Genomic DNA, 14,593 nt, shown 5'->3' on the forward strand with positions numbered 1-14,593 from the left:
GGAGGGAGGGAGGGAGGGAGGAAGGAAGGAAGGAAGGAAGGAAGGAAGGAAGGAAGGAAGGAAGGAAGGAAGGAAGGAAGGAAGGAAGGAAGGAAGGAAAGAAGCCACAATAATAGGTTGAACTTTCAGAAGGAGATAACAGAATTGTGGTTACTAGAGGTGGGAAAGGGAGAGGGAGAGGCAGGTTAGGGAGAAATTGGGTTATGGACATGAAGAATAATTGTGATTTGTTAATGGTGAACAAGCTAATAATACCGATTTGATCATCACATACTGTACACAAATACTGATATTCAACTCTGTACCCCATCTATACCCCATAAATATGTATAATCAATTATGTTTCAATTAAAAAATAAAATTAGATTTAAAAAATATCAATATCTAAGAAAAGCATGCAAAAAGAAAGCCAAAGTATTATAAGAATAGTGACAGCTTTGAAGATGAATGCCTTGTGCCCTCGTTTCTATATATGCCACTTTACAATAATGCTTAATTATTTGTTTAAAAAGAGTACCAGCCCAAACAGATTCCAAAATAGCAGATGTTTTTATTTCATTTCCTCTCAGCTTCCTCTTGCTGACTTAGCAAATTATATGTGGAACAACAACTAATTATCAGAGCTTCCCAAATAAATGTTTCGTAATTCTTTCTCACTGACCTGGAGTCCTGGCACTGCAGCAGTAATCAAGGAATTAAGAAACAAAATTAATGGGAATCCTACTACAGGTTCACAGTTCTTTAGAGCCAATTCCCTTAGAGCCAGATGTATTTCAGAATTCAGAATGTTCTGGATTTTAGAAAAGTAAAACAGTGCCTATGATGTAAGACCCCAGTGGGGTCTGCATACATAAATCAAAAACATTAATATCTGTGTCAAATGCATGAATAGTCATATTAACTAAAATACATAAAGACTAAATAGACTCATGTTAATCTAGTCCAACTTCACTATCAAATGAATTTAAGGTCATGTTAATCAGGTATTGTTGCCAAATGAGTTACAAAGGCTTACAAAGCTTTCTATTTTTCAGAATTATGAATGAGGGATCATGGACCTGTACTAGTTGTCATGCCTTATCTTTAACTAAATCCTATAAAATGGCTGGGCTACAGCTTAGATGATCTGGCACCAAAATGGCACCCTGTAGGTTTGATTATATTCCCTTTCTTAAGGAGGACAGGAAATGACCCTTGATGCCTGTAGGATGTATCACCACTGGGACTGTATAGGTGTAGCTGGAAAGACTTAGAGAACATCAGCATATGTGTACGTTGGGGATGTTGCATGAACAGTAACTTTACAAGGCAACATTTAATTATTGCTCATTTTCATTTTTGTTTTTTCTCTACTAGACAGTACTAGTTAACACTAGAGTTGATCCTTCACATAAAACAATCTTGTTTATTAGAATGTCCAAATGTCTGAGATGGTTAGGACCAAGGGCTCTTGACTGTGACTCCCTTGGTACACTAATATGTATGTAGCCCTGGGCAAGTTACTTAATTGCTCTGTGCTTTGTTTTCAGGATATAACAGAACGTACCCTGTAGGCATGTTGGAACATTCACATGAGCTACTTATGTGCTAAGTGCAGAGAGTTGTACCTGATACTAAGAAAGCACTCTACAGAGTTACATTTTTTTGTTAGTGTTGTTGACAGTGATCTCTAGACCAGTGGTCCTCAGTTGGCAGTGATTTGCCCACCATGAGAGATTTGGGAGACATTCTTGGTTATCACAACTGGAATGTAGAGGGTGGAGGCCAGGCATGTGCTAAATGTCCAGCAATGCACAGGATGACCCTTCACAATGAAGAATTATCCAACCCAAAATGTCAACAGTGCCAAGGTTGAGAAATCCTGCCCTAGACTATTATACTTTATACATGAGGAAATGTATATCAAAGAGATTAAATAGTTTTTCTAGTTAACATAAAGCTGGGTTGAAATTTTTCATCTCCTTATTCTTAGTAGATTTTTCTTTAGTGGGAAAGACAAAATGGACCTCCTTCCCACCTCCCCGGCTCACGCCACAGCCCCCCCAAAATTACAAAAGTCACTTCCAAATGCTGGCTAGGAACAAAATGCAGTCTAGACCCAGTTATGGCTCATTGGTACTATAGTGGAACTCAGGGGTCAAGTAAACTATGACCTGTGGGCCAAATCCATCCTGCTGCTTATTTTTGTAAATAAAGTTTTATTGGAACACAGCCACAGTCATTTGTTTATATGTTGTCTATGGCTGCTTTTTTGCTGCAAAAGCAACAGAGATTGTATGAATAAATGCAGCAGAAACTGTATGACTTGCAAAACCTAAAATATTTACTATCTGCCCCTTGACAGAAAATGTTTGCTAACCTCTTGCTATATAAGAAGTCATTTCGAGTACTCCTTGTTAGTTATATCATATATCATGAATGATTTAAAACCATTTAAGTACAATAATTGAAGTACAATTTAACTGGTTTAATGTCAAGGAAAACAAAATATTCAGCAACACATGGGTGCAGCCCCACTAGGACATCTATATTTACCTGTATTCTTTCTTCAAATAATGGTTAGCTCGTTCCAAACACGTTATTAAATCTGTCAGAAAGATAGCTGCAATTAGCAAACTGAATGGAAATCGGGACACTCCTGCTGCAATAAGGATTTCTTTTTGAATAAAAAAGACAACTTTTAAAAAGCACTTATTATCTAGTTATCTGGATTTTCCTGTTTTAAAATAAGCAAAAACTGAGAACATTGTCCCCAGTATTTGATGGATTCCTTTCATTTCTCTTTTTTGCCACCAACAAGTTTTTCAGCGTTATTATCTAGTGAATGATAACAGAATCTATTTTCAACAGGAAAACCAACACTGGTTAGTTGCTATCCACTACTTGCCTAAAAACATTATGTGTATAAACCTCTCCTGATAGGGGAAAAACAATTTCAAAAGCCCAATGTGGTTCATTGAAAAGGTTCCCAGGAATATTTTAGTTCAGCAATTTAGCCAGTGGCATTTAGTGACACATAGACAGATGTTCACTGAGAACACCAAAAGCATATCAACTTTGATCAATTGGACCAAGCATTTAAAAGAGAGGGAGCTCTCTGGAGTCATTTATGGAACCAAAACAATACTCAGCAATGGGGAAGCTAAGATACTGTGGATCTCGATGCATTTAGATCAACCTAGTATAGTGCCAAAAATATTCCACACTTGCTGTAACAGTTCTTTCTTTCTATAATAGTTCTTAGGGAGCAACATATGGTGAACACTGGCTACAGTGGGGCCTGCTGTGATCAGTCAGGTCTGATTGGCCCAGTGTGTAATGAATGGTGCACCCCCTTCCTAGTGTATTTCTGCCAAGGGGGACTGAGAGCAGACACCCTGGGCAGACATAGAGTGGGCTGCATGGTAATTACTCCAGAATGCAAGAGGCCAGGACAGGAGTTCACACTTTTCTCTCTCATCAGTGTTCATGTTTCCCTGCCCTTGTCTTCTGCTCAAATTTCAGCTCCACAGTTAAGATACCATGTGACAGTGACTTCCTCACCCTACCCACACTATGCATACTTCCCATGCTGGTGCAAGTATGTGCCGAGGGTGGGGGTAGACCACTGGTTAAAAGGCTTGTCCCCTAAGCTAGGAAAGGGGTTGGGGGTTCTCCAGAGCCAGGCCTTAGAAGTGTCAGGAGGGTAGCCCCAAGCATGTGCTATTCAAGGTTTCTAGGAAAAATGAGATCAACCCTATATCACATAAGTCAGCTGCTCAATCTAACATGTGCTGTAAAATGATTCAGTTTGGACCTAACTACTTACAAAGACACTGCATTCCTCACTTCCCTCACATCTTAATTCTTTCCAGAGACAGTGATAAGTAGCAAGAGAATTCTTAGACAGATAAGGTTTACAGATTTGTGTTGATTCTTCTGCTATACCTGGATGGTCGCTGCTGGCATATGTCAGCAAAAAGCCCCGACCTGAAATGTGGGATCCACTCTCAAACCGAACAGTTACTTCACTTGTATTCAGCAAGAGTTCTTTGGGAACAGTCGTACTTCCACAATACGGACCTAAAAGCAAAGCACACTTGTGGCACATTTCAAAATTTACACCAGCACAAACTGGCATGTGGGGTTTGTTTTTCCACTTCAAGGTGAAATTTACCAAACAACACATATGTAATTCTAATCTTTAGTCAATTAAAATTTCGTTTGACATTGAGACTGATAATTTGTGACCGATTGTGAACTTGATTGTACAGCTACGCCAAGGGGAGAAAGTAGATTACTCTAGATAAGCAATAGGCTAGAACTAGTTAATTGTGAACAAGCCAAGAGACAGGTTTTGTTTTTTGTAAAAAAAGAGACTAACAAAGTCAAATACATTATGTAGTAAAAAAAAAATTTATCACAAAAATTATATTCTAGGAACCTGCCAAATTTGCTAAAAGAAACTTTTAAGGAGGTTCCAGAATTAAAAGACTGCCTAATGCATGCTAAAAATCTTACTCACACACAGTGCACACATTTAGCTCTCTCTTACAGTAACTTCTGGTTAACCCACATAATTTATTTTGATTTGTAAAAAATTTTGCCTTTCAAAGGGCAAAATTAGATTTGGAGCTTAAGAAAAAAAACATCCTTCCTAAGACTTCTCAAGGTAAAGTTTACCTTGTAAACTGACATCTTGAAAGTCATGTATGCATGATAATCTCTATAAAATAGGGATCGAGCTTCATCAACTTCTCCCTAAATAAAACAATATGGAAACGGTCAACAGCAACAACAACAGTCGGGTTAAGGAAGGAAGAGGAGTGGAAGAAAAAGATACTCCAACTCAGTATGAATAAAACTGGGTCACACTAACCATTCAGCAGAAGATCATGAACCCAGGTAAGCATTCCTCTCCTGGTGTGGGCTTACCCTTATGCCCCAAATCTCTGTTGTTCCCTGTTATTAAATTATAGTGAAATCTAAATAAAAGAGATCACTTCTCTTTTTAGAAATTCTCACCCTACTTAATTACTTACGTGAGTCAATACTTGCAAATTGTTTAGCATAATATCTAGCACATACCGAGAGTTTGATAAGTGCTTGTTAAATAAATAAATTAATTAAAAAATAAACAACTAAATAATGTCTGTTTTCTCTTTAGGCTGTGTTCCATGGGGTAAGGAACTTATGTATCCATCGCTTTATCTCCAGAAGATTGTATAGTACCTGGCAAGTGGCAGCCTCCCAAATATTATTTGAAATGGGATGGCTGGTTAGCTCAGTTAGTTACAGCGCAGCTTTGTAACACCAAAGTCAAGGATTTGGTTCCCCATACCAGTCAGCCACCAACAAACAAACAAACAAACAAACCCAATGTTGTTTGAATTGAAATGTTCTATTTGCAACAGTTTGTAAAAGTAAAAGTGAATTAGAAAGATATGCAAATATTTTTAATTTTGTCATTTTGAAATACCATGGAGTGCTACCTGGTTAGCTCAGTTGTTAGTGCCAGCCACCTTATAACACCAAGGCCACAGGTTCAGATCCCCATACTGGCCAACCGCCAAAAAAAAAAAAAAGGAAATACCATGGAGAAGTCAGGAAGAGAAGTGTGGAGAGCAAGGAAAACAATTGGTGTAATGGATAATTTGGATGTTTATAAACTTTCATATTGCTCACAAGCATGGTAGATAGGCAATTTAGACCAAAGCTATTTCTGTATAATGAAGTAGGATGATAAGTTGTTTTGCAAAATTAAAGTGAGTCAGATTGTTTGACTTTTCCAACTTACTCTCAATTTGTTTTACATATGTTTGAAATTCCTTTGTTCTTTGCACAGATAAGAGAGGTAAAGATGCTTACTTTGTAAACCTAAGGATAAAAATGAAATAACTAGTAACTTGTTGCTATCAATAAATTAGAATATTTTTCTACCCACATGTATCTTTTATACTCATATACTCCTCTTCAAATGGTGGTAATGATATTAATCTCTCCTTAAATTTCTAGAAAATTCCAAGAAGTTCTAATAAAAACTGTGAGGTAAGCAAGTCTAAATTGATTACCAGTGAGTACTGTTTGGATTTTTTTTTTTTTAAGATTTTATGGAATAGTTGGAAAAAAGGTTGCAAAATTGAGTGTTTTTACACAAGTAGATAAAAGTGTATGCCATCACATTAAGTTGTGCAATACATTTGATTTCCTAGGCCCAAAACACATAAATACTAAATACCATAAAACTTTAATTTGGTTTTATCCTCCCAAAGTTATGATAGGCACGTAAATATTTCTGGAAGAAGTTTAAAGAGAAAATGTAAACACATACTCCTTTAATTCCCCTTATCCTACAGACACCAATCTCTCTCACCTTCTTAATAATGTACTGCAAAAATGTAACTAAATCCTAAAGGGGATAGGATATACCTTCTTTACATACATGTCATCATTAAAAGTTATTTGGGGCTGGGCCGATAGTAGTGAGTTATCAGAACTTACTAACACCAATGTCACTAAAGTTGTTATAGAACCCCTGGCCCCTGTTAAATCGGACTGGCTTAAAAAAAAGAAAACAAAACAAAAGTTATTTTGATAGTTTCAGCATAATCACAACCATCACAATAGCAAGAAGGAGTTTTAGTTCGGGGTGGGGACAGCAGTTGAGTACTGGCTACAGTATTGCCTGTGGCAAAACAGCCAAATTACTGCCTGTCTCAAGGTTTGACAGATAAGATTCCTTTTCAGAGACTAGAAGTTAATAACTACACTCTGAAAGTTAAAAGGGAAAAGAGATGAAAATGAAAACATGTGATTTGCAGTGAAGGGGAAAAATAATTAATGGGAAACCTTGGAAAGACCCAACGAGTCTGTCCTAAGCAATGCTCTCAGTTTTTAGGCAGAGTGCTTTGAGGATGGTATCTTTCCTTATGAAAGCTTTTCTCCACACCACCCCTGCCCCAAACAATATACTTCACTTTTAGTACCCTCCATCCTGACTTTTAAAAAGGGTCTACACCTATGTTTAGACATATACAAAGACAATTTCATTGGAAACCCAAATAAGAGTTTGGTGACATCTAACTTTGATTGTAGATATATCAAGTAGGCAGGGAAATCAGGAAAAAAGGAACACCTTTACCTTTTGGGGAATGTAATTTGCAGCCCTAGATTGCGGAAAGAGCTATCAGCGATACCAAATGGAACAGCATTGTGGCATTTGGCACCAGACATGAGACCAAGACCTTGCAGAAAATGGACTGATTCCTTGGACAAAAGGAATAAAGGGCCCAGAACCACAGGAGCTGCCTTCTTTGAGTACAGAAGGCCAGGTCCTCTAAGCACATCCCCTGTTTGGGGCTACTGTTCCATGAGCAGCTGAGAGGGAAACCCTTTATCTTTCCATGTGTGAATGAAAGAAAGCTGTTTTACAAGGAAGAATAAACCGTCCGCCCCAAGACAAGCCTGGAATTTTCTTGATTCTCTGGCAATCTGACAATCTGTGCAGCAATTTATAGCTTTTCCATTCTCCATGGACTGCCTGCCTAAGACTCTGGGCATTACAAGGCAATAATAGTTTGGTTAAAAACTGTTCCAAGTTATACAGTTTTGATCTTGAAACTGACGAAACTAAGCTATTGTTTCACCTATGAAAGGGATGTGTTTAAAAAATAGTATGCATGCTATTAAGAAAACACCTCCTTCCACCCCCATTATCATGCTGTAAGTGATTTAAAAAAAAACACTGAGAAACCAAATAAAAACCTAACTCCTGAGAGGTCCGTCATAAATCAAAAGTAACAACGATGACAAAAAGACAACAACAACAAAAAAAACTTCTAAAAACCCCAACTAACTTTTACAGAGCACCTTCTGAAGCACACATATAATTTTTCACGACAGATAAGAACATGCCTCATTGACCTAAGTGACCCTTTCTGTGAGTGCCACTGGCAGAGCCGGCCACAAGGCACACAATCAGCTGTCAGCAAAGTGGTAGCCAGAAGGCCCAGATTTGTGCTCAGAGGCATTGTTGGGAAAATAGAATACTTTGGTCAGGGCCCTCGCCTCGGGTCCCATTGGGTGTGGTTTAGCACATCCATTGTAAGCAAATTGTGTGTGTGCGGAGTTAGTGCACATGAATGCCAATGTATCTCTTTAGTTTTGTTGCTATGCTTGTGTTTGAGAGAGAGAGAGAGACAGAGAGACAGAGAGACAGAGACAGAGAGACAGAGACAGAGGAGTTTTAGTGAAGCAGGCAGGCAGACGTCCGCCCGGTGCAGTCATGCTTTCCAACCTGTGGCTCCAAGGACCTGATGGCCGGTTATTACCTAGCTCACAGACCTGTGTGTAAGCAGTCTGGGGACCCAGCCTGGCACATGAAGGGTTTGTGACCCAGTCTGTAAATGGGCTTGAGGGGTCTGTGAGCTCCACACCCAACCTTAGCTCGACAATTGGCCCAATCAGTGCAGGATTACCGGCAGGTAAAAGAGCCTGACAACTTGCGTGGTTGTGCAGCTAGACAATTGGCGTCATGAACAGGATTAAGAGCGCTACAGGCATGCTGATAAAACAATCTCCAGAAATGCTGAAGCTGCAAATGCCCTTAGATTTCGGTCTGTTTTCCATTTGTTTTTTCAATGCAGTCAAATGGCAAGGTTTGTTCTTGCTTGCTAATTGCAGTAGGGTCATTGTACAAAATAACAGAATTTTAAGGGCCGTTTTCTTTAAAAAGGAGGAAAATTAACATTAAAAAGGGGTATTCCTGGACTGTGCCATTAAAACCACAGTCACATAATAATGTAAGTGGTATCCCTGGAGAGTTTTGGTCTCTGATTCCCAGTAACAGATGTTAAATGAAACAGGCGGACTCCTAGGTAAAGGTGCAGCTTTTCTTGGGGCTATGGGACCCAGGTCAAGAAGTACTTCAATACTGGAGCTCACTACCCACCTCAGCCATTTACTTCTCTTCCAACAAAAGATGGCAATTACTGAAACTGAATCATAGTGCTTCTCCAGGGCAGTATAAAATGGGGGGAAGGAGGAGGAGGAAACCAATAGCTTTTTCTCCTTTAGGCTTATGCTTATGTTAATGAAATACCTAGAGTGGAACATTCTAGCTGATACTCATACAACCTTTTATACGCTTAAGATTCTTTCTGAATTCTGTCTTGGCATAAAAGGAAAATCAAAACAAAAACAAAACCAAGAAAAAGCAGTCCTTCTTAAGAATTTCCACCAAAGTAGCCTCAATCATAGAGAACAATGCACTTCTAGGGTGTATGAGGCCCCAAAGCAGCTCTCCACAAGATGGAAATTTCTTTGAAAGCTTTTGTTTTATCTTGAAAAGTTATAAGAATTTTGCATTCTACTCCATATGTCTGAGAAACATAAACCATTTTTAAAACAGAGGCTGCCAATCTTATGTTTTTTCTTTGGGTTTAAAAAAAAAATCAACAGACAAGGCATAATGATTAGATCTTATTGCAGTATGTCAGATAATGTATCCTTCTAAAAAATGATCACAGAGATCTTGTTGCGATTATGTTCTATCAATACAAACACTTAGTACTATTTCCTACTTTTCCCATTTCTCTTGTTCCTAGTGAAATATAAACATTAACAGTTGACTTCACATTGTTGTACTTCTAAGTCACTGACAGTATTTAAAAAAATATGGGGAATGGAGGCAGAGGTTCAGGAAGTGTTGGAGAACAATTCTTGAACTTCTTGGTTTTCCTATAGGGCAATCATTTAGCAGAACATGACTAATTTAATTGACTACAATTAGGATCCTGTAGTAAATCAGTTTCTATCACTGGCCACCATGCTTCCTCTTAGCATTTTGACTAAGAAATGCTTTTTAAACTTTAAATTTATACCAGTAAGTGAGCGATTTCTCAGAATCCCATTTTTATCCTTTGGACACCCCTATGGAGAGGCCTGGAGAAGTTTCCATTTCTTCCAGCAAGTGACAAACCAGAACCACAACTCAGGTCTTTTTATGCAGAAGCCACAGGATCAGATGGCTTTTGTTACACTGAATCAGGATGGCACAGCGCTTAAGAGCAGGGCCTATGGAATCAAACACCCAGACTTGAATTCCAGATTTTGTTAAATGATCTTAAACAAGTTATTTGACCTTTTGAGATTCAGTTTCCTTATGTGCAGAGATTAGTAATAGGACCTTTGTCACAGGGCTATTATGAGTATTAAATGAGTTAGTAACTCTAAGATATTAAGCCGACACAATTGAATGCTCAGTCACAGGCACCTACTATACTATTTCATGATCTTTTCTATATAATAAGTGTAGTCCTAAAACTTTATGTAGACAAAGTCTTTCTTTAATTGCAGATGGGATGTTTACAGATAAAGGAATCTTAGTGTGACTCTTCCCACACTGTACATAACAATGCTAATTTATTTTCTGTAAAAATCCAGATTTTTAAATATATTATGTTCTGCAAGATCAAGCTATATGCAGTTTGATTCATTAAACATTAATTGATCTGCAAGTGCAAGGCTATGCTAACCATTAGGGGATAAAAGATAAATAAAATGCAATTCCTGGCTCAGGGGACCTCATAATTAGTAGAGAAGCTAAGATAATTGTTCTAATCTGAACTGGTGCTCTACGGGAGGTTTAGAAAGAGAATATGAGCACAGAAGAGGGAGTGACTGGAATTGCTGGACATCAGAGCAGGTTCTAAGACAGTGAGCCCTGGACTTGGGATTTGAAGGGTTTGCTTTTACTCTCTGTGTGTGTGTGTGTGTGTGTGTGTGTGTGTGTGTGTACATGTGTGTCTTAGAAGGGACAGGAGCCACTATAGTGTCTTAGAAGGGACAGGAAATGCCAGGAAAGGAAGAAAGAAAGGGGCACATGGAAGGAATAACATCGGCAAATGTAAAATGTTTGGGGCACGAAACTATGATGTATTTAGAAAAAGGCATGGAGATGGAGACTCAGAGACGAGGCTAGAAATGAGGGTGAAGAAGAGAGTAAGATGAAGCTTGAATGCCACGCTGGCCAATTTCTGTGGACAGTGTGCACAACGAACAAATTTTGAAATAAGGAAAGAAATTATTACAACAATATTTAATAAGATAACCTTGGATGGCCTAGAGGGCATGAAGACTGGTGGGAGGAGAGAGGAGAAAATCAGGAGCTTCTTCCAATAAGAAATAGATGCGAGGACGTGAACTGGCTGTGGCAATGAAATAAAAAAGCCAAACTGAATACTCTGTGGGCTTAGACAATATGTGTGCTCTGCTCACCTCATGAGGCTGGATAGAGAAAATCTGTACACGGAGCTGGTTCTGGCTCAGGGAACCCCTGCCACTTGCTTGGAATGATTTAGGCCAACTCTTAGGTCACCAGGAATGCATGAGGAGGAACAGGGTAGAGTGTGCTGCTGCAGCTCAGCTTCTGCATGTTGGAAGGAGAATGCTCAGGGTATTGAGAGGGGACCACGGATGATGATGGCTAACATTTACTGAGCACTTATTATTTGACAAGCATCATTCTTTTAAGCCATATATATGTGCCTCAATCACCCATATTTGGTAGATACTATTATTTTGTCCATTTTAAAGATAAGGAAATGGAGGCACAGAAAGGCTAAATAATTTGCTCAAGATCAAGCAATTAAAACGTAAGCAGTAAAGCAGAAATTTGAAGCCAGGCAGTCTAATTACAGAGTCTGCACTCTCAAGCACAAACATAAAATATAGGAAGAAACAAAAAATCTTAATCTAATCCACGCTCAAGGCCAGCCTGGTTTTATTGATCCACAGTGATCCAGGTTGGGAGGTTTTGAATTTTCCCTAAGAGCAAGGTTCTTTGAGATTCTGAGGGGCCTATGAAGACCATCCAGCATCCAGAAGTCCTGCCAAGACTTCTCCCGCAGGTCTTCTGAGAGTACAGGAACAACACTAACTCCATCCACTGGGAGAAGGTCACTTTCAGGGGAAACTGAGACCTAGTCAATCTTTTTGAAAAATCAGGAAAACAGAAATGACAGTTCCTCTGAGGTCTCCACAGGCAGTGGTGACAGAAACAAACCTCTGAGTGAATTAAAATCTTTCGGTCCTTTCTGGTTAGCAAGACTGGAAATAGAACTTAACAACAGAGCGAGTGAAGGTTACAAAGTCTTTAAAGAGTTTCTAAGTTAAGAGTAATGACCTTCAGTATGATTTAACAGCCTCCCTTCTTCCACGTCATAAACTTTTTTAAAAGTTAGATTTTCATATTTTAAATTTGGGTATATTGGTATGACACGATGTCTGAATCAGCACCTACTTTTCCTCGAAGTTCAGGATATTTTAGTATTTTATATCATTAACCTCCATTTATTTTACATTGTTAATATAAAAGGGGGAGGGGGCGACAGAGAATCAGTCCCTAAACCCCAATCTTGAATGTCCTATACAACAACTTTAAATTTAAAGATATGTTAATTAATAGACTCCTTGTTTGAGTCTTCAAATTCCAGGTTTAAAAGTAAATGTATTCAATCTGAGAACAGCTTTGGCTACCTTAATCAAGTTTCTATCCTCTTCCATGTCCAAATATAAGATGAACCTCTTTCCCAAAACTGTCTTCTTAAAAGGAGTCATCTTATGTTTGAGTCCTTTCAAACTCTCATATTACATTGGCCTTTTTGAACAATAAAGAACTGCTCAGGGAAGTAATCTAAAATCAATGCAGTTTTGAATGCAAAAAAGAGTGCACCTGACAAAACAGTGAAAAGGAAAGCAAAGCAATTTCATGCAGATTTAGTTCTCATTCCTGGATGTATGACCTCACAATTTCTAACGTTGGAAACTGTTGTAAGGAAGACTTTTAAAGTTAACTTTAAAAAGTGATAGCGTTTGCCAAAAATGCATAATCTGAATTTATGCATCAGAGGACATCAAACCAACCCAAATTGATAGACATTCTACAAAATAACTGGTCAATACTCTTCAAAACTGTATAAAAGTTAGAAAAAGACTGACACTATTCTAAATTAAAGGAGACTGAGAAGTCATGACAACTAAATGCTTTCATGATCCTGAATTGGACCATAGACTGGAAAAGGAACAGTAGAGTTTCTTCTGAAGTAAGACTCAGTTACTTTAATGCCTTAAGTAAAAACCCACAATTTCCTTAGTGCAATTGAAAATGTCTACTAAGCAAAATATGATACTTCTTAAAGGTTATTTTTTTTTGCCAAGGACAATTGCACATGTGATCTTGAAAGTCAGTACATATACGAGTTATCCAAAACATTTTTAGGGCCGGCCCGGTGGCGCACTGCTACAGTGCGCCGCTTGGGAAGCGCGGCGGCGCTCCCGCCCGAGGGTTCGGATCCCACATACAGACCGGTTCCCGCTCACTGGCTGAGCGAGGCGCGGGAGCAACGCCGAGGATTGCAATCCCGTTGCCGGTCCCCGGTCCGTAATAACTTCGTATAGCATACATTATACGAAGTTATACGACGCCGACCGGGCGCGCTGCGGCCACTTGCCCGGCTCTCTGTGCTCCTATCGGGGAGCCTGGGGCTTCCCCCGGCCCGCGGGACGTGGAGGGGAAAAGAGGAAAGGTAGGAGGGCTGGGGGAGGGTATCCCTCGGTCGCAGCTTTTAAGTTTTCTCATCTCCTCTCACCTCGGCCTCCTGGGTTCAAGGGTAAAACCGAAGTCGCTGGGGTGGCCGAGCGCGCTGCGAACCCACCCCCCGTGTGGGAGCAACGCAGGTGAGTCCTTCCTCCTTTGGGTCCACGGTTCCTGGTGGGTACTGCTGCCCTCACCTCCTCCAGCCCGCAGATGGCACCCCGGCCAGCGTGCATGGGCAGAGGGCTGGAGAGACAGGACATGGGGAATGGAATCCTTGAAATTTATTTAAAAATATCTTTAAAAACTTATTTTTTTATTTTAAAAAACACCATATTTTTAAATATGTTTGATATCCTTAACTTTACCTACTTTTCTGCTTTCTGGTTGTTTCAAGGGTATTTTGGAAAGAAGAGTCAATGTCTTAACTCAGTCATAGACGCATAAGTACATTCTTCTAATCGATGCTTGAAGCTGAAAGATCGGCCATAATTGTGAAACATGACAAACAGAATAATGACCTTATCTTGTCTGTGTCAGGCCTTTTTATACCAGTGAGACCAAGTGCATATTTTACCCAATTATTGTGAAAGTTGGTGCATTTTGTTACTAAGAATGTGGCTTATAAAAATGTCCAAAGTATATGGACCAAATATTTAAAATAAAATTGACATGGAGGTGAACCATTAAAAATTAACTGCATAATGATGAAAACTGTACAACTTCAGTATATTCACAAAGGTTAATGTAATCACATTCCAAGTATGTTCACTCTTGGCAGAGTTGACAAATACTAATGCCAGAAAACATTCTTTTTCAAAACATTCACTGTATATGCAAAATTCTGACAGTTTCGAGTCTTAAAAGCCCTTGGTAATGGGTTTTAACAATTAGTTGGTTAACAAAAAATATTGAGCTGAATAAACTATTCAGCGGTTTCAGCCACACACATAACTGTTAGAGCCTCCACTGTGTATTGGAATTACAGAAGGCATTCCCCTCTGCCATGGTTCCAGGAAA

General features: G+C 39.1%; 1 protein-coding gene across 1 annotated transcript in view; it reads right to left on the reverse strand.

The window, feature by feature from the left end:
* DCBLD1 (discoidin, CUB and LCCL domain containing 1) overlaps positions 1–7,212 on the reverse strand; it is a 32,190-nt gene extending 24,978 nt beyond the window's left edge. The window contains exons 1-5 of the mRNA XM_008576626.1: positions 7,121–7,212; positions 6,409–6,538; positions 4,663–4,740; positions 3,928–4,138; positions 2,536–2,587 (exon numbers count right to left, since the gene is read on the reverse strand). Of these exons, the coding sequence (XP_008574848.1) occupies positions 2,536–2,587; positions 3,928–4,138; positions 4,663–4,740; positions 6,409–6,538; positions 7,121–7,212 (563 nt within the window). The remainder of the gene's footprint in view (positions 1–2,535; positions 2,588–3,927; positions 4,139–4,662; positions 4,741–6,408; positions 6,539–7,120) is intronic.
* Between the last annotated feature and the right edge of the window lie 7,381 nt (positions 7,213–14,593).

The sequence above is a fragment of the Galeopterus variegatus genome, unplaced genomic scaffold (genome assembly GCF_000696425.1).
Source record: "Galeopterus variegatus unplaced genomic scaffold, G_variegatus-3.0.2 Scaffold1374, whole genome shotgun sequence".
NCBI classification, from domain to species: Eukaryota; Metazoa; Chordata; class Mammalia; order Dermoptera; family Cynocephalidae; genus Galeopterus; species Galeopterus variegatus.